At 47.3% G+C, this 24,832-nt stretch overlaps 2 protein-coding genes across 2 annotated transcripts in view; one reads left to right on the top strand and one right to left on the bottom strand.

The window, feature by feature from the left end:
• The first annotated feature begins 8 nt into the window (after positions 1–8).
• On the top strand, positions 9–23,502 carry LRRC41 (leucine rich repeat containing 41). Its single transcript, XM_053577161.1, has 10 exons — positions 9–489; positions 5,946–6,032; positions 6,631–6,701; positions 15,425–16,568; positions 20,559–20,819; positions 21,390–21,554; positions 21,641–21,739; positions 22,319–22,441; positions 22,654–22,729; positions 22,812–23,502. The coding sequence occupies exons 1-10, from the start codon at positions 291–293 to the stop codon at positions 23,029–23,031; spliced, it is 2,445 nt and encodes an 814-aa protein (XP_053433136.1). The 5' UTR covers positions 9–290; the 3' UTR covers positions 23,032–23,502.
• The window catches only part of RAD54L (RAD54 like), a 32,784-nt gene continuing 31,377 nt past the window's right edge, over positions 23,426–24,832 (bottom strand). The window contains exons 17-18 of the mRNA XM_053577162.1: positions 23,924–24,087; positions 23,426–23,831 (exon numbers count right to left, since the gene is read on the bottom strand). Of these exons, the coding sequence (XP_053433137.1) occupies positions 23,621–23,831; positions 23,924–24,087 (375 nt within the window). The 3' untranslated portion in view covers positions 23,426–23,620. The remainder of the gene's footprint in view (positions 23,832–23,923; positions 24,088–24,832) is intronic.

Below are 24,832 nucleotides of genomic sequence, written 5' to 3'. Positions count from 1 at the left end.
AGCGGCACATACTACTCGCCTCAGGCGAGGGTTAGGGGTAGGTGGTACTTGAGCTGAGAAGGCTTTGCGAAGAAACATCCGCTTAGTCAATCAAGACCCAAATATATTGATCTAGGTCTTTATTTAAAACAGTAGCTCCTGAGAGACTTGGGAACTGTGCTAATTTATTCGACATTCCTTTAGCGTAGTTCACGTTCTTACCCATATTGCTTATGGTGCGGTCCTAACTGCAGACCTTTTCAAGATGGCGGTCCGCGGACGCCACTTTCGGGCTCGCGCACCTCCCCAAGATGGCGGCGCTCGAGGCCTGGCGCGCCCAGAGTTGCTGGTTCTGTGAGGTAGCGGCGGCAACGACCATGGAGGCCACGTCCCGGGAGGCGGCGCCAGCGAAGAGCTCGGCTTCGGGCCCCAACGCTCCCCCCGCCCTGTTCGAGCTGTGCGGGCGGGCGGTGAGCGCCCATATGGGGGTTCTGGAGAGCGGGGTGTGGGGTAAGTCGCGGGGTGAGGGGCTACCTCTGGCAACGAGCGGGGACGGCCCAGAGGCCGGGGGGCGCGGGGGGCGAGGCCGGGAGGCCCGGGGCAAGGCCCAGCCTGGGGCACTGGAAGCCAGATCGTTAGGTCAGAGCACGAATTCCGTGACTGACAGGGTTGGACAGTAAAGACAGAGACCAAATGGGAGGTGGACCCGCACCGCGGCCTGGCTGAGGGGCGCGGGGGGCGAGGCCAGAAGGCCCGGTGGGAGGCGAGGCAGGCAGGCCCGGGCGACAGAGGCTTGGCTGGCGGGCTGGAGCTGCGCGTACTGGACTGACACTCGGCCGGGCTGGGCTGAGCAGTCTGGGATGTCGGACCGATGGACTGGGAAGGTCCGCCTGCTCGGGAGCAGGGTCCGAGGTCGGAGGCCCGGCCTAAGGCAGGGAGGCCAGGCCCGGGGCCCCTAACCTGACTGACGGCCGGGACGCCCATCGGTGCGGAGGCTCGAGAGACCAAGCCGATGGGCAGGGGCAGGACAGCGGATTGGAGTGCAAGGGAACAGGGCCGGGGGAGAGGCCGAAAGGCTTGCGGCGCCGCGGCCTTCCAGACGGCAGCGAACTGACCACCCGGGCCTCGGGTGCCAAACTAATTGAGCGACTGAGCGACGGCAGGGCAGGGAGCGCCGGAGGCCAGGCAGGGCCCGTGAGCGAGTGGAGGGGGCTGGAGCGCCTTACAACGGGGGAGGCTCGAATGACCGACAGGCGGGAAGGGCCCTGGAGGCCCCAGGCGGGGCGACGGCCCGGGATCCCGGACCGACGGGCCAGAATGGGAGGGGGCGCGTCACTGCTAAGAGGCCTTGGTCCGAAGGGGAGTGAACGAAGGCCCCAAGCCCGAGGTGCCCGGGCCATGGTGGAGGGGGTCCGGGCTGATCAGCCACGGCCGGCGGCCTGGGGCGCAGGGATCAGCCGCGAGGCAGGGGAACCGACGAGTCGGGCTGGCGGGGCCGGGAGCCCGGGCCGGGTAACGGAGGAGAGGCGGCCTGCTGCCAGCTGGGCACGGGGAGGCCGGGCCGTGCGGTGGGTGCCGCCTGTCACAGCCTAGCAGCTGATGAGGGAAACTGAGGTCCGCGACCCAAGGAGAATAAAAGGGGAAAGTGAAGGCTGTGCGAGGCAGGCTTGGCCGCCCAGGGGACTAGGGGGACTTTGGGCCCAACAGACTGGCAGTGTGAGGGGGGTGGGGCCCAGAGGCCCGGCTGAAGTTGGGAGAGAAGATCTGGGCCCGCGCAGGACCTGGGGTTGGGGGCAGTAGGAGGGGCGGCTCTGGGCCTTGGAGTGTGCGGGGTAGGGGGGGGAGGGGTGTTCCTCGAGGAGGCCTTGGGGGTGACAGCAGCGGTGGCGTCTTTGCCAGGAAGAAAGCCCTGATCAGGTCAGGAGTGAGGGCTTGAGGTCCCGAGGATGGCGGGGTTTGGTTATATCTTGAAAAGGTGGGTATAGTGAAAAGGCCTTGGAGTTTGGGGGCTCTAGAGTAAGCCCGAAGGTCTGGAAGGCCTGGAAGGCCCTAGGTGGTGGGAGTGAGGCACCAATACTGATTAGGCCCAAGGGCCTTCCTGTACGGGAGGGCGGGGGACAGACTGTTAGAAGGCCTCAGGCCAGGCCAGGCCTGATTGTGGAGGCTCTGTGCCAGCACACAGCCAAGGAGAGATGGTTAGGCTGGACCTTTGAGAAATGAGAGAGAAGTTTCAGTGGAACTAAGCGGGGGAAGTGGGGGGGGGGGCTCAGAAAAATCTTCCAAAGTGTAGAAGAAGGCAGAGAGGATCTGTGTCAGGCTGGATCTTCTGGGTTGCTAAACCTGGCTAGAAGAGGAGACGACTGGCTGTAAAGGCCCCAAGTTGGAAAATAGAAGCATTAAAGGTACATAGTAGAAGGAAGCAAGGAAGAGCCTGGCTTAAGAAGATGGGAGAAAGGAAGAGAGTAGTCTGTGGGTGATAGGGGTGAGAATTCCTCTGGCTCTGAGAGGGGATGGCTAAATAGAGGGGAGCAGATTGGAAGAAAAGGGGGTAAAACTCTGGAGGAACTTCCTTCTGTGTTGCTTCTTCCCCCCCAAAACACACAATTGATGGTTTACTGAGTCTCCTTTTCCTCCTTCTACCTTCCCCCATCACTGCTGTACATATTACCACCATTATTATTGATTGAGCCCCCAACCAGGTTGAGAGGAGACAGGGGAGGAAGAAGTCCTGTGGGCCTAGATCAGGTAAACAATCACAGAGAAAAAGTTTATCAAGTAAGGCCTTTTAGGAAATGGACCAAGTAAGAGGCCTGCTAATTTGGAGGAAAAGCCCAGTGTGGGCTAATAGCTGGGAAAAGCTTCCTGGAGGTCGTGGACTAGAATCACTCTGTATAAGGAGTGGGGGTAGGTGAGTGAATAGAGGGATTAGGAATGGGAACAATGAGAAAACTTAAGTAGAATAAAGTATATTATACCTTGAATACCAGAGTGTAGAGTTTGTTTTGAGACAGTCTCACTCAGCCTGGTTAGAGTGTGTGGCATTATCATACCTCACAGCAACTTCAAACTCTTGTGTTCAAGTGATCCTCTTGCCTCAGCCTCCTGAGTAGCTGGACTACAGGTGTGTGCCACAACACCCAGCTAGTTTTTCTGTTTTCAGTAGAGATGGGGTCTGACTCTTCCTTAGGCTGGTCTTGAACTCCTGAGCTCAAGGGAGCCTTCCACCTCAGCCTTCCAGAGTGCTAGGATTATAGGTGTGAGCCACTGCACCTGACCAGGAATATGAAGTTTGGACTTCACCTTGAATGCAGTGGAAAGCCTTTGAAGGGTTTTGAAGAGGGAAATGTCATCAGCAAGAATAGGACAAAGAAAGACTGGAGAGAAACCAAGGTCAAGGAGAGCAGTTAGGCTGTTGCAGTAATAATACATTAATAGTGACGATGCCTCCATTAGTGTAATTACATAGGGAATTAATAGTTTCATTCAGCAGGTACATCGAGTACCTACATGTGCAAAGAATTATATTAGATTCTTGGATATCAAGATTCACTTACTCTACAAGTAAAGATAAAAGGAGATCCTGGCATGGAAGTTTTGGTATACTCCAAGATCTTAGACTTATTTTTGATAGGAGAGAGATGCTATTGACAGGATAAAAAATAATAATAGCCAAAATTTTGTAAGCATATTATGGCTAGGTTTTTTGGTTTTTTTTTTTTTTTTTTTTTTTTTTGCAGTTTTTGGCCAGGGCCGGGTTTGAACCTACTACCTCTGGTATATCGGGCCACTGCCCTGGCTAGATATTGTTTTTTTTTTCTTTTCTTTTCTTTTTGGTTTTTTTAGGTATTGTTTTTTTTTTTTTTTTTAATTTGGCCGGGGCTGGGTTTGAACCCACCACCTCCGGCATATGGGACCGGCGCCCTACCCGCTGAGCCACAGGCGCCGCCCTAGGTATTGTTTTAAACAGATTACAAGCATACTTTCTTTTAATCTTCATGACAGCGTCATGAAGTAGTTATTCTTATCTCTATTTTAATAGTTATTCTTTTTTTTTTTTTTTTTTTGAGACAAAATCTCAACTATTTTGCCCTCAGTAGAGTACTGTGGCATCACAGCTCACAGTAACTTCAAACTCTTGGGCTTAGGCTATTCTCTTGCCTCAGCCTCCCAAGTGGCTGGGACTACAGGCGCCGGCCATAACGCCCGGCTAATTTTTGTTGTTGTTGCAGTTGTAACTGTTATTTAGCAGGCTTGGGCCAGGTTCTAACCTGCCAGCCTTGGTGTATGTGGCTAGCACTGAGCCTTTTTATTTGTTTTGTGTGTGCATTTTTTTTTTTTGAGAGTCTCAAGCTGTTGCCCTAAGTAGAGTGCTGTCGTGTCATAGCTCACAGCAACCTCCAACTCTTGGGCTCAAGCGATCCCCTTGCCTCAGACAGGGTCTCGCTTTTGCTAAGGCTGGTCTCAAACCTGTGAGCTCAAGTAATCCACCCACCTGGGCCTCCCAGTGTGCTGGGATTACAGGTGTGAGGGACCACAACCAGCCGGCGCCGAGCCTTAATAGTTATTCTTAGCTCTTATTTTAAAACTGAGGAAACTGGCTCTGTGTCCGTGGCTCAAGTGGCTAAGGTGCCCCCCACATATACCTGAGCTGGCGGGTTCGAATCTAGCCCAGGCCTGCCAAACAACAATGAAGGCTGCAACCAAAAAATAGCTGGGCATTGTGGCCGGTGCCTGTAGTTCCAGCTACTTGGGAGGCTGAGGCAGAAGAATCGTTTGAGCGCAGGAGTTGGAGGTTACTGTGAGCTGTGATGCCAGGACACTCTACCCAGGGCAACAGCTTGAGGCTCTGTCTTCAAAAAAAACTGAGGATCTGAGTTACAGAGCTTTACAGAGGCTTAATTAATGTGTCCAAGCTTTTGTTTTAACAGTTAGGATTTCACCCAGATTTTTCCAATTCTATAGCCCTTTATCACTATTCTAAACTACCTCTTAGAACTAGAGGAGTTGGCAAGAGCAAGTTTTGTTTTTAAGATATATTGAATAGGGCGGTGCCTGTGGCTCAGTGAGTAGGGCGCCGGCCCCATATGCCGAGGATGGTGAGTTCAAACCCAGCCCCGGCCAAACTGCAACAACAAAAAAATAGCCGGGCGTTATCGCGGGCGCCTGTAGTCCCAGCTGCTCAGGAGGCTGAGAAAGAGAATCACATAAGCCCAAGAGCTGGAGATTGCTGTGAGCCATGCGATGCCACGGCACTCTACCGAGGGCAGTAAAGTGAGACTCTGTCTCTACAAAAAAAAAAAAAAAAAAAGATATATTGAATAGATTATAGAGGTTAATTGTCTTTGTTTTTCATAGAATACTACTAGTTCAGGGTATAGCAGTTTGCCAAAGAGAAAGAACAGGAAAAGAATTCAGCAGACTTAATGAAGGATACGTCATACTTGAAGGATGAGTAGCTGATACAGTGAAAGTGGCAAGGATATTCCTGTTTGAGAGAACAGCATGACAAGGAACAGAGAAAGAAGCAGCACAAATATGTAAGGTAAATGAGAAAGGTAGTTGTGCAGCTGAAGTGTGTAGGAGGCAAAGCAGGGAGCCGAAGTTGGTAGGGCAGATTATGAAGGTCTTTTTATAACATATCTTCAGTAGTAGGACTAGGAATTTTTTAATGCGGAATATTTCATTATGTTTGGGGATAAGTGAACTCCTAAATGAGCATATCAAGCCCATTTAGCATGTCAGCTTGTTTTGTGGGATTATTTCACCCTTGCCCCTGAAATTCCAGCTCCCAACTGAGTGGCTGAAGATAAGTGTGCCAGAGCTTGGAATAGACTTAAATTAGCTTCTATAGGTTCTGTTTATCAAATGAGAAGTCTGTCCTTCCATTTTCCTTTCCAATAGGATAAATAATGCTTGATACCCTGTGGGGGTGGGGGGGAGTAAACTTTGTGCTTTGGTTTTTGTAGCCCTCCCAGGCCCAATACTTCAAAGCATCTTACCTCTGCTCAATATATATTACTTGGAGAGGATTGAGGAAACTGCCCTCAAGAAAGGTGAGTACCTTTCTGTCTCTTTCTCAGTAATTTTGAGCAAGGCATCATGATATTCTTCAGGTAAATATTACACCTGATACTAGCACAGAGAACTTCATGTTTTGAAGCACCTTCACACCTACTTTTTTTCTTTCTGATTCCTCAGTATCCTATGAAATGCAAAGTGAGAATATGATCTAGCCCAGAACTAGAACTCAGATCTTCTACATTTTTATTTTATCGTTTAACCAAGCTGCCTCCCTCATTAGACACATCTATAAACAGCTAACATTTAAGTCCAATGTGCCAAGCACTGTCCTAGGCACTTTAATCAGAGAAATTCATTCAATCCTTTCAACAACCCTGTTGTTAACTATTTTAACTACGTTTTACAGATGAGGAAACTGAAGTACAGAGAAATTAAGTAATTTGCCCAAAGTCACTTAGCTAGAGTGTAGTTTGCTTATATTCAAACCCGCAAAGTCTGTCTTTAAAGCCAGTGTTCTTAATTCCTCTACCATATTACTCTTATGAGCCCAAAGGACAACATGAAAGGCTGTTATACTTCACTCATAGTGGCCAGAAGGCAGCCAAGTAAGTGTGATATTTCTCCCTACAGGCCTCTCTACTCAGGCCATCTGGCGCCGACTCTGGGATGAGCTGATGAAGACAAGGCCTTCTAGTTTGGAAGTAAGTTATCAGGTAGAGCACTGGACTGATTTTGCACAGTGAAAATAGGACTAGCACACAGACACAGGCTGGGTACTGGTAAAGTGCACAGGCAGGGATGAAATAGATTTGGGAGGAAGGCTCTCATGATGTCACAAGACATCATAGCATTTGTCACTAACTTGCTTACTCACCATTTTTTCAGGGGACACAAAACAGGGAAGAGTAGAGATCACAATGGGTGGCAGAACTAGGATTCCTAGAGTTCTTGATGGGGTTGGTGCAGTGATCAAATCAAACAAAATGAAATTTAACAAAATAAACCAACATTTCACTAAGTCTAAAAAATTCTTTTTTTTTTTTTTTTTTTGTGGCTTTTGGCCGGGGCTAGGTTTGAACCCGCCACCTCCGGCATATGGGACCGGCGCCCTACTCCTTGAGCCACAGGCGCTGCCCTAGTCTAAAAAATTCTAATTGCAAGGCCTCAGAGTAGGATAGATCGGTCTGGCTTAGCAGCAGCTTATATAAAAATGATTAAGAAAGTTTAGTCAATAATGTGTTAGAGCCACTTATGACTGTACCCTGAACTGTGTGAACTAATGTAACTATAATATAGGCTGAAGGACAAGAGGATGATAGTCCTGCTCTGCAGTGGTCAGGCTATCCCTGGAGTATGGAGAAAGAAGTCAAAGCCACAATGTTTGAGTCATATTAGAAGACTGGAGATGTTTTTCCTGAAAAAGAGAAGACTTGGGAAGGAAGCATGAATGGTCTTGAAATATATGAATGGTTGTTACATGAAAGGGATTGATAGACTTTTTCTAGGCGAAAGCTAAAGGAGGATACATTTTTGTTAAATTGAAGGTAAAAAATTAAACTCTGAGATCATCAATGATAAAACAAGCTAATTCCAGAGGTAGTAAACTTCCCATTACTACGTGTTCAAATACAGTCTGGATAACTCCTGACACAAGGATGCTGTACAAGGAATTCAGCCTTGTACACGGAGTTGGGCAAGATGACTTTTAGGGCTTCTTCTAGCCCTGCAATTCTGTTATTAGCTCATTCAGATATAAATCACTGGAGTTCTCATTTAAGCAGAATTTCTTTTGTTGTTCCGTAATTAGGTGATGGGACAGATTTCATTCAATAAACATTTATTAAAGCTTACTACTAGGCTCGGCATCTGTAGCTCAGCGGCTAGGGTGCTGGCAACATACACCGGGGCTGGCAGGTTCAAACCCAGCCCGGGCCTGCCAAACAAAAATGACAACTACAACAACAACAAAAAATAGCCAGGCATTGTGGCAGGCGCCTGTAGTCCCAGCTACTTGGGAGGCCAAGGCAGGAGAATCCCTTAAGCCCAAGAGTTTGAGGTTGCTGTGAGCTGTGATGCCATATCACTCTACCGAGGGTGACATAGTGAGACACTATCTCAAAAATAAATAAAAAATAAAACTTACTACTACATGGAGGCAAAGGTGGAAGGACTGAACACAGGAGTTTGCAACCAGCCTGGGCAACATAGCAAGACCCCCATCTCAAAAAAAAAAAAGCTTACTACAAACCAAATCTTATACTAGATATTGGAAGTATAAACATAGTCCCTAATCTTGAGGATCTACTAGTTTAATGGGGAAATCTCAAATAGATCACATATAATAGGATAAGTGTTGTGATAGAGGGTAATAAGGACATTGAGGGGGAAGGGAGCAAGAAGCTCTTTCTTAGGAAGTAGTATTTTAACTGGGATATTTTATATAGTAAGTGAGGCCAAATGACTGCCCTCCCCCCCCAAAAAGGTAGAATCAGGAATTGGAGATTTAATTTCTGGGGATACACTAAGTTTATTAACATTCTGCCCTATATCCTTCTGCTTTTCCACTTTCACATCTGGACTGTAACCCTTGGAGTTCAGAATGGGGACTCTTGTGTCCCCAAGAAATGCTCAGACTCTAGGTCTTATGAGGAAGAGAAGTGGACACAAGAGTGTTAGAAAACAGTAATGGCGGGCGGTGCCTGTGGCTCAGTCGGTAAGGTGCCGGCCCCATATACCGAGGGTGGCGGGTTCAAACCCGGCCCTGGCCAAACTGCAACCAAAAAATGGCCGGGCGTTGTGGCGGGCGCCTGTAGTCCCAGCTACTCGGGAGGCTGAGGCAAGAGAATCGCTTAAGCCCAGGAGTTGGAGGTTGCTGTGAGCTGTGTGAGGCCATGGCACTCAACCGAGGGCCATAAAGTGAGACTCTGTCTCTACCAAAAAAAAAGAAAACAGTAATGGCTTTCTGCCATCTCTAAGGAAACATAAGATTCACTTTGTCCCAATATTTCACAAGCAATATGTATGGCTGACCAGCAGATAATGAAGATTATAATATCTTTTCTCTTGGAGAAAGCTTTCTTTTTTTGCAGTTTTTGGCCAGGGCTGGGTTTGAACCCGCCACCTCCGCTTATGGGGCTGCTGCCCTACTCCTTTGAGCCACAGGCACCACCAGAGACAGCTTTCTTTTTCCAACATTATCTCAAGCTTCCTGGAAAAGAATGTTTGTTATCTTGTTTTGTTGGCTCAAAGCACTTCTGAACATTTAGGAGGCCCAGCTTAATGTCACTTAGGCAGAGATCCTGACTTGGAGCATATCCACTTCAAAGGGTATTTTAGGCTTCCCACTTTTACATGACAGTAACCTTCACCTCACTCATTACTCAAAGAGTACTTGCTTAATTCCATGTATTATTCTAGGTTTTAGGGATACAATGGTGAACAAGATATAAAGCGATAGTGTCTAAAACTGTATAATACTAGTGTGTGCAAAGAGATCTATAGAATGAAATAGAACTCTGCAAACAAAGCAATGGGGAAATAAAGGGTTACTCAATAAATGGTTCTCTGGTAATTGGCTAACCATTTGGGGAAAATACAGTTAGAGCCTCACTTAACAGTATACTCAAATTATTTCTATATACATTTAAGAAAAATTAAACACATACCAGGCATAGTGGCTTGTGCCTATAGTCCCAGGACTTTGGGAGGCCAAAGTGGGAGGATTGCTCAAGGTTAGGAGTTCAATACCCACCTGAGCAACGCAGTGCGACCTTGCTTCAACAAAAAATAGGAAAATTAGCTGAATGTGGTGGCATGTTCCTGTAGTCCCATCTACTTGAGAGGCTAAGACAGAAGGATCACTTGAGCCTAGGAGTTTGAGGTTGCAGTGAGCTATGGTCATGCCATTTCTTTTATGTCAAGGCAACAAAGTAAGACCCTGTCTCCCCCCCCCCCCAAAATAAATAAAATTAAAAAAAAATAGAAGCACAAAACAAAAATAATGAATGAAGTTGACTACATATCAAATCTCGGGTTTGAAAGAGTGCTAATCATTAAATGGACAGAACTAAAAATGAAAATACAGGCCAGAAGTGGTGGCTCATGCCTGTAGTCACAGCACCCTGCAAGGCTGAGAGGGCAGGATCGCTTGAAACCAGGAGTTTGAGGTTGAGTGAGACTCTGTCTGAAAAAACAAAACAAAATATACAGAGTTGATTTATACATGAATGTTCATTTGCTTCATTATCTTTCCACAAACAGTATTTCTATTATCAGAAAAAGAATGGGCAATAGTCTGTGCACATTGCTGGCTCTGACACCTTAGTACAAGAAGATACTTAACCTTCCTTAGTTATATACACTTCCTCTTCCCCACCAGTGCCTGAGCTGCCAGCCCATTGAGGATGGGGCAAGGAATGTGTTGATGAGCAAATGTCACTTCACCTCATTGTTTATGCCTGTTTCCCTTACCCTCACCAAAAGAATTTAAGTTACTTTTCTGGGCTGTAGTGTACAAGTCCACAAAATAAGTGGCTTGGATTAGCTCTCTCAGATATTTTTTAGCTTTGATGTTTTAGCATACATTAAAAGGTTGTGATGGAATAAAATGCAGTGACCTGCTGTCTCCTTGTGCATTAATTTATAAGCCATTGAGATAGCTGTCAAAACTAACTTTGCATGCTGAGTGTGGTGGCTCACACCTGTAATTGCAGCACTCTCTGAGTCCAAGGTGGGAAGATCCTTTGAGCTCAGGTTCAAGGCAGCCTGAGCAAAAGCAAGATCCCATCTCTACTAAAATTAGAAAAATTTGCTGGGTGTTGTGGCAGGCACCTGTAGTCCCAGCTGCAACAGAGTGAGACTTTGTCTCAAAAAAAAAAAAAAAATCATAATAACTTTCCATGCCCTTTTAACCCCTACAAGAATGCCATGATGTTGGTATAGATATCTTCCACTTTATAGATGATGAAGCTGAGGCAAAAAGAGATGAAATGGCTTGCCTAAGGTTACAATTAGTGAATGGCAGACCCAGTATTCAAGTTGAAGCAGTCTGGCTCTGGAATGCATGTTTCTGAGCACAATGTCATGCTGCTCACTACAGTTATCATGTGTCTGGGGTATTCTAATTTCTCTTCCATTGTCTTCATCAACTATTAACATGTCTGAAAAAGTTCAGTATTTATATAGCTAACTTAAATATCCTCCATGCCTTTTATGACCAGAAATAAGTCATAGTATCTTGGTTCATACCTTCATCCATATATTTTTTTTTTTTTTTTGTAGAGACAGAGTCTCACTGTACCGCCCTCGGTTAGAGTGCCATGGCATCACACGGCTCACAGCAACCTCTAAATCTTGGGCTTACGCGATTCTCTTGCCTCAGCCTCCAGAGCAGCTGGGACTACAGGCGCCCGCCACAACGCCCGGCTATTTTTTTGTTGCAGTTTGGCTGGAGCTGGGTTTGAACCCACCACCCTCGGCATATGGGGCCAGCGCCCTGCTCACTGAGCCACAGGTGCCGCCCACCTTCATCCATATTTTAGTCCCAGATCTTATAACCACTTATCTCACTTATAAAATCAGAAGGCTTTGCTAAGGTTACCTGCAAGTGTTTTTCAAGACCATGAGTGTGGGCCAGTGAACACTAGAGGTAGGACCTGAAGGACTCAGGGATACCCTCTCATCTACTCAAAGCTGAGCAGAAATTTGGTTGCTAGGTATTTTTTTCCTGCCTTCCTTAATACCCTGCTGCTGGTAAGGCCTTTATCTATGCTGCTACATGGTTAATTCAAACAAAAGGAATAAGTAATTACTAATTGTTACCACAGCAGGCAGAGTCTGGGGAAATAGCTAGGGCAATGGGCATGACACTTTTGCTGGGGGCTAGTAGAGGCCAAGCTCCTGCTAAGATATTAAGAACCTTGGCTATGAATTAAGGGTCACTGCAGTATGGAGGATTTCATGAAGATAGCTTAGAGACCAAAGAAAGTGTTCTGCTTTTAGTGTTAGTGAACCTCAGGGCCCCAATATCTTTTTTTTTTTTTTGTAGAGACAGAGTCTCACTGTACCGCCCTCGGGTAGAGTGCCATGGCGTCACACGGCTCACAGCAACCTCTAACTCTTGGGCTTACGCGATTCTCTTGCCTCAGCCTCCCGAGCAGCTGGGACTACAGGCGCCCGCCACAACGCCCGGCTATTTTTTTGTTGCAGTTTGGCCGGGGCTGGGTTTGAACCCGCCACCCTCGGCATATGGGGCCGGCGCCCTACTCACTGAGCCACAGGCGCCGCCCAGGGCCCCAATATCTTTGCTTCAGGCTTGCTCAGCAAGGTCTGCCTCCATTTCACATTGCCCATCAGGGATAACAGCAGCAGCACCATTAACACCTACTTTGTATTTTTGTTTACAAAGTGCTTTAACTTTTACTATGTCATTTGATCTTCAGAACAATCTTGTGAAGCGAGTGATACTCTACATTTTATAGATGAGTAAAGAAATCCAGAGAGGTCCAGGGTATAGCAGTAGAGCTATGACTTTAGGGATGGTTTTAAGTTAGAAACTCTGAGGCCTAGTACCTGTCTTGGTGTCTCAGTGTGCCCTGTGGATTAGGTAGCAGTAATTCCTCATCTCTAATGTACATCAGAATCACCTGGAGGTTGTTTAAAAAATAATGCTTAGTAGGCAGCGCCTGTGGCTCAGTGAGTAAGGCGCCAGCCCCATATACCAAGGGTGATGGGTTCAAATTCGGCCCCGGCCAAACTGCAACAAAAAATAGCCGGGCATTGTGGTGGGCACCAGTAGTCCCAGCTATTCGGGAGGCTGAGGCAAGAGAATCACCTAAGCCCAAAGGCTGGAAGCTGCTGTGAGCTATAATGTCACAGCAGTCTACCGAGGGCAACAAAGTGGGACTCTGTCTCTTAAAAAAAAAAAAAAAAAGGGCGGCGCCTGTGGCTCAGTCCGTAGGGCGCCGGCCCCATATACCGAGGGTGGCGGGTTCAAACCCGGCCCCGACCAAACTGCAACCAAAAAATAGCCGGGCATTGTGGCAGGCGCCTGTAGTCCCAGCTACTCGGGAGGCTGAGGCAGGAGAATCGCTTAAGCCCGGGAGCTGGAGGTTGCTGTGAGCTGTGTGAGGCCACGGCACTCTACCGAGGGCCATAAAGTGAGACTCTGTCTCTACAAAAAAACAAAAAAGAGAGAGAGAAAGAAAAAATAATAATGCTTAGGTCTTGGCACCTGTAGCTCAGCGGCTAGGTTGCCAGCCACGTATCCTGGAGCTTGGAGTTCAAACCCAGCACAGGCCTGCCAAACAATGACAACTACAACCAAAAAAAAAAAAAAAAAGGCCGGGCATTGTGGCAGGCACCTGTAGTCCCAGCTACTTGGGAGGCTGAGGCAAGAGAATCGCTTAAGCCCAAGAGTTTGAGGTTGCTGTGAGCTGTGATGTCATTGTTAACTCTACCGAGGGCAACATAATGAGACTCTGTCTCAAAAAAATAAATACTTGGACCTTACTTCAGGTATACCATATGGAATCACCAATTCTGGGTATGCTGCATATGAATTTTGAAAAAAAGAAAAGTTCCACAGTAAATTTTGATGTGTACCAAAGCTTGAAAATCATTTGCTAAATTTAAATTACTAAATTATCAGAATACTACTATAAGGTCCCATATCCATCAAAGCAAATAATTATTGCCTTTGAGAAAACAAATCTGTTGGTTCCTGGTCCCCATGAATTTCTAACATGGTTGAGACACGTACACAGGCAAAAAGACTTCAATATCATGAGACAGTGTACCAACACCTTAGACTTAAGTAGTCAAGAGTCCCAGAAAGAAACAGCCTCAAAGAATGACATGTTGCCTTAGCGCCAGCCACAGACACCAAGGCTGGCGGGTTCAAATCCAGCCTGGGCCAGCTAAACGACCACTGCAATAACAACAATAATAAAATAGCCAGGCATTGTGGCGGGTGCCTGTAGTCCCAGCTACTTGGGAGGCTGAGGCAAGAGAATTGCTTAAGCCTAGGAGTTTGGGGTTGTTGTGAGCTGTGATGCCACGGCACTCCACCGAGGGCAACAGATTAAGACTCTGTCTCCAAAAAAAAAAAGAATGACACGTCAGTAAGGCCTTTCAGGAAGTTTATTTAGTCCAGCAATGGAGAAAATTTCTGGTAGATATAGGAAAGGACAATAGAAGGCAGGTTTGGGTTAGTGAGGTGACCAATTGTGCCAGAGTAAAACATCCATATGAGCAAGATGTAGGAAGTAAAGCTCAGGTAGGCCAAAGCTATAATGTAGAAAAGGCTTTGCTGCCAGGTGAAAAAATTTCAAAATAACTATGCAGCAGGGAGACAATAGATGGTTCTTTTTTTTTTTTTTTTGAGACAGTCTCATTATGTCGCCCTTGGTAGAGTGCTGTAGCATCACAGCTCACAGCAACTTCAAACTCTTGGGCTTAAGCAATTCTCTTGCCTCAGCCTCCCAAGTAGCTGGGACTACAGGCACCTGCCACAATATCCAGCTATTTTTTCGTTGCAGTTGCCATTGTTGTTCAACAGGCCTGGGCTGGGTTCAGACCCACCACCCTGGGTGTATGTGGCCAGTGCCCTACCCACTGAGCTACAGGCACAGCCTTTTTTTTTTTTTTTTGAGACAGAGTTTCACTTGGTCACCATTGGTAGAGTGCAGCTCACAGCAACCTCAAACTCTTGGGTTTAAGCAGTCCTCTTGCCTTAGCCTCCCAAGTAGCTGGGATTACAGGGGCCTACCACAACACCCAGCTCTTTTTTAGAGGTGGAGTCTCGCTCTTGCTTAGGCTGTTTTGAATTCGAGCTCAGGTAATTCACCTGCCTTGGCATCACAAGTGCTGGGATTATAGGCATGATCCACCGTGCCCAGCCAACAATAGATGTTTTAAAGTAGAATAATGTAATCAAAATAGTGTTTTACAAAGACAAATCCAGTGGGCCTGTGCAAAGTAGTTTGGAAAAGAGGCAGGGAGAGTAGTTAGGAAATCGACAAAATGGTCAGGTGAGGTGATATAAGCTGGACAAAGGTAGTGGCATTAAGAATGGTAAGTTGGGATCAGGTCCTAGAAACAAATATGGAAGAATGTATAGGAGTGAGTGATTGAATTATGAGACTATAGCAAAAGAATGATCTCTGGAACTGTATTTCCTTAGTTTCAGATCTTGTTTCTGCCACTTACTGTGTGACCACAGGTGATAACCACCACTTTGTGCTTCTGTTTTCCTACCTGTGAAATGAGGCTAATGATAATACAAACCTCAAAGATGTGAGGATTAAATGAACTTGTATAGGTTTACAATGTTCCCTGGCTCAATAGTTTGCTATGGGAGAGGGGTAATTGGGATGACAATTTCATGGATAATACCCTTAGTATCTGGCATGTTCTCTGCTTTCAGAGTGTGACTTGCTGGCGAGCGAAGTTTATGGAGGCTTTTTTTTCCCATGTTCTACGTGGGACCATTGATGTGTCTTCTGACAGGCGTCTTTGTGACCAGAGATTCTCGCCTCTTCTGCACAGCTCCCGCCATGTCCGACAGCTCACTATCTGCAACATGCTACAGGGTGCAACTGAGCTGGTGGCTGAGCCCAACCGCAGGGTTCTGGAGACCCTGGCCAGTTCCCTGCATACCCTCAAGTTCCGCCACCCACTGTTCTCTGATGTGGCTGCTCAGCAGTCACTTCGGCAGCTGTTGCATCAGCTCATTCACCATGGGGCTGTCAACCAAGTGTCGCTGTACAACTGGCCTGTGCCAGAGTCAGCCTTTTTTATTCTTATCCTTACCATGAGTGCTGGCTTCTGGCAGCCAGGCCTTGGTGGCTCACCCTGCCGCCTCTGTGGAGAGGCCTCCCGAGGCCGGGCCCCATCCCGAGATGAAGGGTCCCTCTTGCTAGGCTCACGCCGGCCTCGCCGAGATGCTGCTGAGCGATGTGCTGCAGCCCTGATGGCCACCCGGCGGAAGAGTGAAGCCAAGCAGATACCCAGAGCTGCACCTACCACTAGGGTTACACGCCGGAGCACACAAGAGAGCCTGACAGCAGGCGGGACAGACCCTAAGAGGGAGCTGTACCCTCCAGCCACCTCCCATGAGGCTCCTGGCACCAAGCGACCACCCTCTACTCCAGCCACCACTTCCTTCGCCTCTGCCTCCTCTTCCACATCCTCATTCAAACGAGCTCCAGCTAGCTTGGCCCCACAGCCTAAGCCCCTAAAGCGTTTCAAGCGAGCTGCAGGGAAGAAGGGTACTCGCACCCGTCAGGGGTCTGGTGCAGAGTCTGAAGACCTATATGACTTTGTTTTTATTGTGGCTGGTGAGAAGGAGGATGGTGAAGAGATGGAGATTGGGGAAGTGGCTTGCGGAGCTTTGGATGGTTCAGATCCCAGCTGCCTGGGGCTTCCAGCACTGGAAGCCTCCCAGAGATTCCGTAGCATCTCTACCTTGGAGCTATTCACAGTTCCTCTTTCCATGGAGGCAGCCCTGACACTATGCCACCTGCTGAGCTCCTGGGTGTCTCTGGAGAGCCTCACACTCTCCTACAACGGTGAGCACCCTGGAGGGGCAAGGGTTGGGCTTGGACCTTCCAGCAGCACTTGCTGTGTGCCTAATTCTAAGGGAGGTTAACTTAAGTATCATCAGGAAGCTGAAGATGCAGCTTTGTGTGCCTCACAGAGGGGCAGACTCAGTGCTAGCTCTCATGCTAGGAACATGAGAGCTATAGGCTTGATTTATCGTTGGAAACAGGTGTTCTATAGAGACAATGAGACATATATGCTGGAATCGAAAGAATGAGTACATTTTAGATATGGGAAGCAACGCAAGGGCAGGTGGGAGTAGTACAGTATAAGCATACATAGCCAGGGGTGGGGTTGGAGCCTACCAGTCCTATCAAAGCAGCTGTCCAGACAAGGTGTGGAACCTTTTTTTAAGACAGTTTTTCTTGGTCATCCTCAGTAGAGTACTATGGCGTCTTAGCTCACAACAACCTGAAACTCTTGGGCTCAAGCGATACTCTTGCCTCAGCCTCCCAAGTAGCTGAGACTACAGGTGCCCACCACAACGCTCAGCTATTTTTTAGAGACGGGGTCTCTAGCTCAGGCTGTTCTTGAACTCATGAGCTCAGGCAATCCACCCACCTCAGCTTCCCAGAGTGCTGGGATTATAGGCATGAGCCACTGCACTCAGCCTAGGTCAGTTTTTTATCAGACCAGCAGCCTTTAAGGCAGTGCTCAGTCCTTTCCCATCTTTTTATACCCAGCTAGTAAAACTTCAGCTCTGGCCAAATCCAGCAATCTGCCTAGGTTGCTGAGCACTGCTAGAGAAAAATCACAACTGTGCAAACTGATGCTACCACACATTTGTGGTCATCAGCTCCCATTCCTACTCTTCCATTTCCAAACTCTTCTTCCTTTTCCTTTTTTAGATCACACACAAGCTCCTTCAACTTACTAACCAACCGATCTTCAGCATCTGCACTCATCCCTTCCTTTTTCACCAGAATGGAAGATATCCCATTCCAAGGCTAATTCTTCCACCTGTGCTCTAGATGTATACCTCCCACCTTCTTAGGAAAGCTTGTTGCTTAATAATGTTTACACATTGCTTAATATGTCTCTGGCATATTTTAAATTAACTAATCCTTACGACAACCCTAAGGGGTCAAGTGACTTGCCCAGGATAATCTAGCTAGTAAATTATAAAGCTAGGTTTCAAATCCAGCCAACCTGACTCCAAAACCCATGCTTTTAAACCACTAGTTAGCTGCTTCCTTTCTCCCACCATTTAAATATTAAATCAGTCTCCACCAAAAACTACCACCACCTCCTCTCATTCTGTTATCCACTGCTGTTCTTTTCTCTCATGTTCAGTCATCTGTTCTGTCTCCATTTCTCTTACAACCTATTGCTGATACCTCTACCACTGTATTGAGGACCTATCAACAAGGTCCTCCATGTTACTAGATCCAATGTATGCCTTTCAGTCCTTTTACATTAACTCTCAACAGCATTTGCTGCTGTTAATCATTATCTTCCTCATGAAACACCTGTTTCCACCACATCAAAAAGCTTTATTTGGCTAGGTGCAGTGGCTCACACCTGTAATCCTAGCACACTAGGAGGCCAAGATGAGAGAATCACTTGAGCTCAGGAATTGGAGACCAGCCTGAGCAAGAGAAAAACTAGCCAGATGTGGCAGGCACCTATAGGCCCAGCTACTCAGGGTACTGAGGCAGAACTGCTTGATCCCAGGAGTTCAAAGTTGCCGCAAGCTAAGCTGAGGTAATGGCACTCTAGCCTGGGCAACAGAGACTGCATCTAAAAAACAACTAAAAAGTTTTTCTCTTCCTTTCCTGGACATTACTTCTCTTATTGTTCAACACACACACACTTTACATGTCCTTCCTGGACAACTTCATCCATTCCTACAGCTTTAAAGTCAGCCTATACTAAAGACTCCCCATTCTATGACATTGGCCCAGATTTTTCTCCTAGATTTCTGGGCCCATTTATTCAGCTGATGACTAAATATTACTTAATAGCACACAAGCTCCCAAAACTCATTATATCCAGTCTATTTTGTTTGAAGACAAGAGTCTTAGTCACCCTAGGGTTGAATGCCATGGCATTCTTGGGCTCAAGTGATTCTCTTGCCTCAGCTTCCCAGGTAGCTGTGAGTACAGGTACCTGCCACAATGCCTATTTGTTAGGGACAGGGTCTTGCTCTAGCTTAAGCTAGTCTTGAATCTGTGAGCTCAGGCAATCCACCCGCCTTGACCTCCCATAGTGTTAGGATTACAGGCGTGAGCCACTGTGCCCAGCCTGTTATGTTATATCCAAACTAAATGAACTTTTCACTCTATAGAGACTCTCCTCCTGTTCTCAATGGCATCACAGTTGACTCAGTTATCCAGAAATACCACTCTTTCTTCACATATTTGGTCACCAAGTCCTGCCTTTAGAGTCTCAAATCCATTCTTTACCTCCACATCTTTCCTTTAGGTTGCCCATATTCCTCACCTGGACTCAACAGTTCCTCCTTTGTCATGCAACCCAGTTTCCACTGGAATCCAAATATCCTTTCAAAAATGTAGCTCCAACTGTCATTTGTTTAAACACTCTTCAGTGGCTTTCTGTCAATGTGACTTAGAGTCATTTATGTTCTCACCCATTTACCTCTATAATGGTATCTTAAATACTTTCCCCCATTCGTATCTTACACACCAGCAATACTCAATGTTTTCCAGACCTCTGCATATGCTGAGTCCCTCTGCCACAATCATTCTTCCCTCCCCTTTCAGCTTATCTCACTCTATGTCTTTTAGAATTCAGCTAACACCTTCATTGATGTCAGCCAATCTAGGTGTTCCACACTCACCTTTTGTACTTTCATAGTTTTTGTTTTTTTTGAGACAGAGTCTGTTACCCTAGGGTTGATTATCGTGATGTCATCATGGCTCACAGCAACCTGAAACTCTTGGGCTTAAGTGATCCTCACACCTCAGTTTCCCTAGTAGCTGGGACTACAGGCACCACCATAACAACCAGCTAATTACTCTATTTTCACTAGAGACGAGGTCTCATTCTTGCTTAGGCTGGTCTTTAACTGGGCCCCTGAGTTAACTCCTGAGCTCAAGCCATCCACCCACCTTGGCCTCCCAGAATGCTAAGATTATAGGCATGAGCCAGCTCACCCCACCTCTTTCATAGTTATATCTTCAGTCTGCATCTTAGGTTTCTATCAGGCAAGAACAGTGTGCTGCTCACTAATGTCTATTAAAATATCTGCTACGCAGTAGATGCTGGGTTAAGCTTAGTTGAATAAATCAACAGGAGCCAGTACTCCCAAGGGGGTGAAGGCTGAGGAATTATTTACTTGTGGCATTTACCAGCTGCCCTACCCTCTGGATCCTCCTTCATTCAGGATGGAGTTATCTTTTCTGCCCCATTTCTATCTAATGAATCTTCTAAAATACTCTCTATTGGGTTTATCACTCTCCCACAGTTTTCAGGTGCTGCCCATGACCTAGAAGATAATAAACCATCTCTTCACCTTTCAAGGCCTCCCTCTAAAGCTCAATTTTAAAGTCCCATCTTGCCAGACAAGCCTCCTATTCATGTCTTGCACTCCCCTGTGATCCCTGTGTCTTCTCCTCTGTACAAAATATCCTTGCTTCAAGGCCACCTTCTTCAAAAAACTACTCAAAACTCAGAAGTCTAAGAGACCTCTGCTGCTGTCTAGGCCTGTTGTTCAGCCAGTAGCCACATGCTGCCCCACCACATCCTATCTTCTATTTTGTGACTGCCCTGTCTGATGCTTCTTGAGGGCATGGCCCAGTACAGGAGGCATCAGTTTGCTGGTTACCTGAGGAAAAAGCAAGACACAGATGAGTAGTTGAGGGACAAATGGTTTTTAACATTCTGTTCCAAAGCCCAAGCAATCTGGTGGTAATCAAAAGAAATATCTGGAGTTGTCTCTGAGCATACTGCCCCTGCTGTCATTCCCACAGGACTGACTAATCTCTTTCCTGTCATAGGCCTAGGCTCTAATATCTTCCGCCTACTGGACAGTCTGCGGGCCCTGTCAGGTCAGGCTGGATGCCGCCTCCGTGCCCTGCATCTCAGTGACCTGTTCTCACCACTGCCCATCTTGGAGCTGACACGTGCCATCGTGCGAGCCCTGCCTCTGCTACGGGTCCTTTCTATTCGTGTTGACCACCCAAGCCAGCGGGACAACCCTGCTGTGCCAGGGAACACTGGGCCCCCTAGCCACATAGTTGGGGATGAGGAGATACCAGGTGAAGCATTGTGTGTGTGCGCGCACAGGGGTGTGTACAAATGTGCATTTCTGTGGGGGGAAAGGGAGAGGACCTCCAATCCAGATCTGCTACCACTTAGAACCTAAGATAACTATGGGCAGGACAGGGCCCAGGCCAGTATAAATCTAGTAGAGTGTTCATGGCAGCTTAGTCTCCAGAACAGAACTAATGTTTAGACTAGACTAAGTCCCCCTGCTATGTTCCCTTAGTTATATCTCACCATTCTGCATAATGAGATTTGCTTCTTTCCAAGAACTAAAAGCTCCACTAGAGCAAGGACCAAATCTTGTATTTAGAACACCGGCCCCATATACCAGAGGCGGGGGGTTCAAACCCAACCCCGGCCAAAAACTGCCACAACAACAACAAAAAAACCAAATCTTGTGATTAGCGCTGTATTCCCAGAACCTAGGAGAGTGCCTGCTGTATGTCAGGCACTCAAGGGACAAGTAGATGAATAAATGATTTAGTGAATTCCATAAGGACAGAACAGGACCTGCAATGGAGGTGAGATGGCCAGCTGCAATCTTCTCTCCCTACCACATCCAGAAAACTGCCTGGAGCAGCTGGAGATGGGATTTCCAAGGGGAGCCCAGCCAGCCCCACTGCTCTGCTCTGTACTGAAGGCCTCAGGTTCTCTGCAGCAGCTGTCCCTGGATAGCGCCACCTTTGCCTCTCCCCAGGATTTTGGGCTTGTGTTGCAGACACTCAAAGGTAGGACCTAACCATAATGGTGAAGGGAAGAGGGTGGGCGGGAACCCCCCCTTTGGGAAATAGCACATGGTCTATCTCCTACCCAGAGCACAACCTAGCCCTGAAGAGACTGAGCTTCCATGACATGAATCTGGCTGACTGTCAGAGTGAGGTGCTCTTTTTGCTACAGAATCTGACTCTTCAAGGTAAGTTTCTTATCCATTACCTGTGTGTGCCTGGGTCCTCATGGTGGCTCTGCTACAAGTAAGCAAACCACTGTTTCTTTCTTGGTCTTGTGTCCTCAAACATAAAATAGATATACAACCTGTATGACCTTCCTTTTAAAAATCCCAATTTCAACTGTTTCTTTACTAAACATGAAAAATTACTCACTTTTAGAGTAACTCACCCAAAAGCCTTTCTTACCTTCAGGGGCTGACAGAAATCGTGGTGGTGGGGAGGAAAAAATGTGCTGTCTCAGGCTCCCCACATGAACTTGTCTCTGATCTCTACCCCTGCATAGAGAGTGGTCAGTGAATAGAGAGGAAAAGAGGAAGTGAAAGGAGAATTGTCCATGCAGACAGCTGCCATACAGTGAACATTCAAGCATAGTCCCTGGTTTGAACTGATTTAGTTTAAACCTTGATTGGGGTCTTGGATAAATTGATTCCGCTTTCTGAGCCTCTGTACAATATTCACACAGCTTGCCTGGACTAACTGGGGCAAGAGGGGAAGCACAGGCCCTAATTGCAGCCATTGGAATTTATTCTAATTTCTCTTGACAGAGATTACCTTCTCCTTCTGCCGTCTGTTTGAAAAGCGCCCAGCTCAATTTCTGCCTGAGATGGTTGCTGCTATGAAGGGCAACTCCACACTGAAGGGCCTTCGGCTGCCAGGGAACCGCCTGGGTGGGGACTGAACCTTGGGGAGGGAGAGGGGGAAGTAGCCAACCAAGCCTTTGACCTAAAAATTTACTGGGTGAAGGTACAGATCTCTCCACTGGGAACATGGAGGTTGGAATATAGGTATTTATGTGCTGGGGCTTCTCCCTAGCCAGAGTTGAGTTGGGATACCCTTGTTCCTGGGTGGAGGTGACAGGTACTTCTTCCCTTCTCTCCAGGGAATGCTGGCCTACTGGCCCTGGCAGATGTTTTCTCAGAGGATTCATCCTCCTCTCTCTGTCAGCTGGACATCAGGTACATGGAGGGATGGGACTACAGGGATATAAACCAGGAAATAGTTGCTTTTGGATATCTAATCCATCTTACCCCCCACCAGTTCCAACTGCATCAAGCCAGATGGGCTTCTGGAATTTGCCAAGCGGCTGGAGCGCTGGGGCCGTGGAGCCTTTGGTCACCTGCGCCTCTTCCAGAACTGGCTGGATCAGGATGCAGTCACAGCCAGGGAAGCCATCCGGCGACTCCGGGCCACCTGCCATGTGGTTAGCGACTCGTGGGACTCATCCCAGGCCTTTGCAGATTATGTCAGCACCATGTGATGGGGCCCATACCTCACAGACCCATGTTTAGTACCATCGGCTTGCAGGGGCTGAGGCATAGGCTGCCCAGAAACCCCAACAACAAGTTCTATCCTTCTCTATCATTTTTTTTCTTTTTCCTTCTTCCCTTGTACTGAGGTTCTAGAGACCTTGATCGGGCCCAACAAAGGCATTCCCACAGCTGGGTTTAGAGCCTTTGGGCCCCTTACTCAATATCCTGGGAACCCTGGGCCAAGTAGTTTTCATCACCATCTGAAGACAGTTATCCTCCCCTTACCCTAAGGTTCCTGCCTTCCTGCCTCAAGCAGGTACCTAGGCTTTAGAGAAGTGTAGGAGTGCCCACTTCCAGGCCTCTTCCCATGCTGGGCTTACCATGCTGCTCCCAGGCCTCAGTCCCTTTCATACCTTTATTCCTTTCTTTTTTTTAACCAAAAAAGTTTTTCTTATAAAATAAATTTTGGGCAAACATCATGCAGCCCTTCTTGATGATTGTTTTCCCAGAGAACAAAATTCAGTAGGGCCCTGTGAGGTAAGGAGCCCCTTTTCCCTATCTCCTTCCTCTAACAGCTACATCCAGACCAGCTGGTTATCAGCGGAGCCCCCGCTGCTCCTCATGGGAACGCTGGTGGAAGACGAAGGTGATGGCAGTGGAGGTAGCATCCCAGGCAGCTTGGAGTACCTCATCCTGGAGCCCACGCTTATCAGTGCAATGGTTCCACTGAGCGAGGTCTGAAGTACAGTCAGAACCATCAGGGGGTGGAAAGACCTGGCGGCCGTTGACACAACGGCGGCAATGCAACCTAGGAGCAGAGGACAGATTTGTGGTCACTATAGATCCCATCTCTGTGCTGTGTCGGTAGCTTAGAGATAATGGCAGGGACATGGCACCAACCTGTCATGTGTATCACTGAGGCTAGCCTCCTCCAGGATAAACAGCTCCTTCAACTCGCCCAGAGAGAAGTGCCGCTCTACATCCTGCTCCTCATCCACCACACAGCTGCTCAGTGCCTTCTTGTGGCTTTGACGCTGGAAGATCTTCTCCTCGATGGTTCCTGCCTGGGGAGGAGGTGGGGAGAGTGTCAAGGGATGCAGGGCTTAGTCATCCTTATGCAGAGGGACTAAGGAAACCCAGGGATTGAAACTACAGCTACCCAAGAGAAGGGGAGATGAATGAAATGTAAGAGTCCTAGAGTAATACCTCTGTTCCAATATATCTTTCCCAGTACATCTTCTGGGAACATAAATTAAGCATGTTTGCACTATTTTCTGTAATAATGAGTCTCAGGGCCTGGCTAAATCCCTTCAGGGTGAACTGAGGTTTGTCTGTAGCAGCTTCAGATCTCTGCACCAAGCCCAACTCTCATTCATTCAATAAACATCATTTGGGTATCCATTCCTTGCCAGGCCCTGTGCTAACATCAGGATGCAAAGAAGAATCAAATGTGATCCCTATACTTGAGTTCACAGACTAATAAGAAAAACAAACATAAACAAATTGGTATAATGATAGAAATCTGTACTAAGAGGGATGGTAGAATAGAATAGTGTTGAAAAGTTTGAAAAGAGAGACTATCCTTGAGCAGAATCTTGAAAAATAAAAAGATTTTACAAGAAAAGAGAGAAAGGGAGGCATTCCCAGGATGGGAATAAAGGCATACAACTGGCCTGTTGGAGGACTTAACTATAGGATGGTGGGAGTGTAGTAAAAGCTGTAACTAGGAAGTCAGCAGAGGCCATATGAAAAAACCTCAGATACCAGGCTGAAAGGTCTTGGTCTTGCCCTGGAGGTGATGAAAAGCAA

This window comes from Nycticebus coucang, chromosome 22 (genome assembly GCF_027406575.1).
Source record: "Nycticebus coucang isolate mNycCou1 chromosome 22, mNycCou1.pri, whole genome shotgun sequence".
Taxonomy (NCBI): domain Eukaryota; kingdom Metazoa; phylum Chordata; class Mammalia; order Primates; family Lorisidae; genus Nycticebus; species Nycticebus coucang.
Note: the sequence above shows the minus strand (reverse complement) of the source record. Positions and strands in the feature narration are given on the sequence as shown.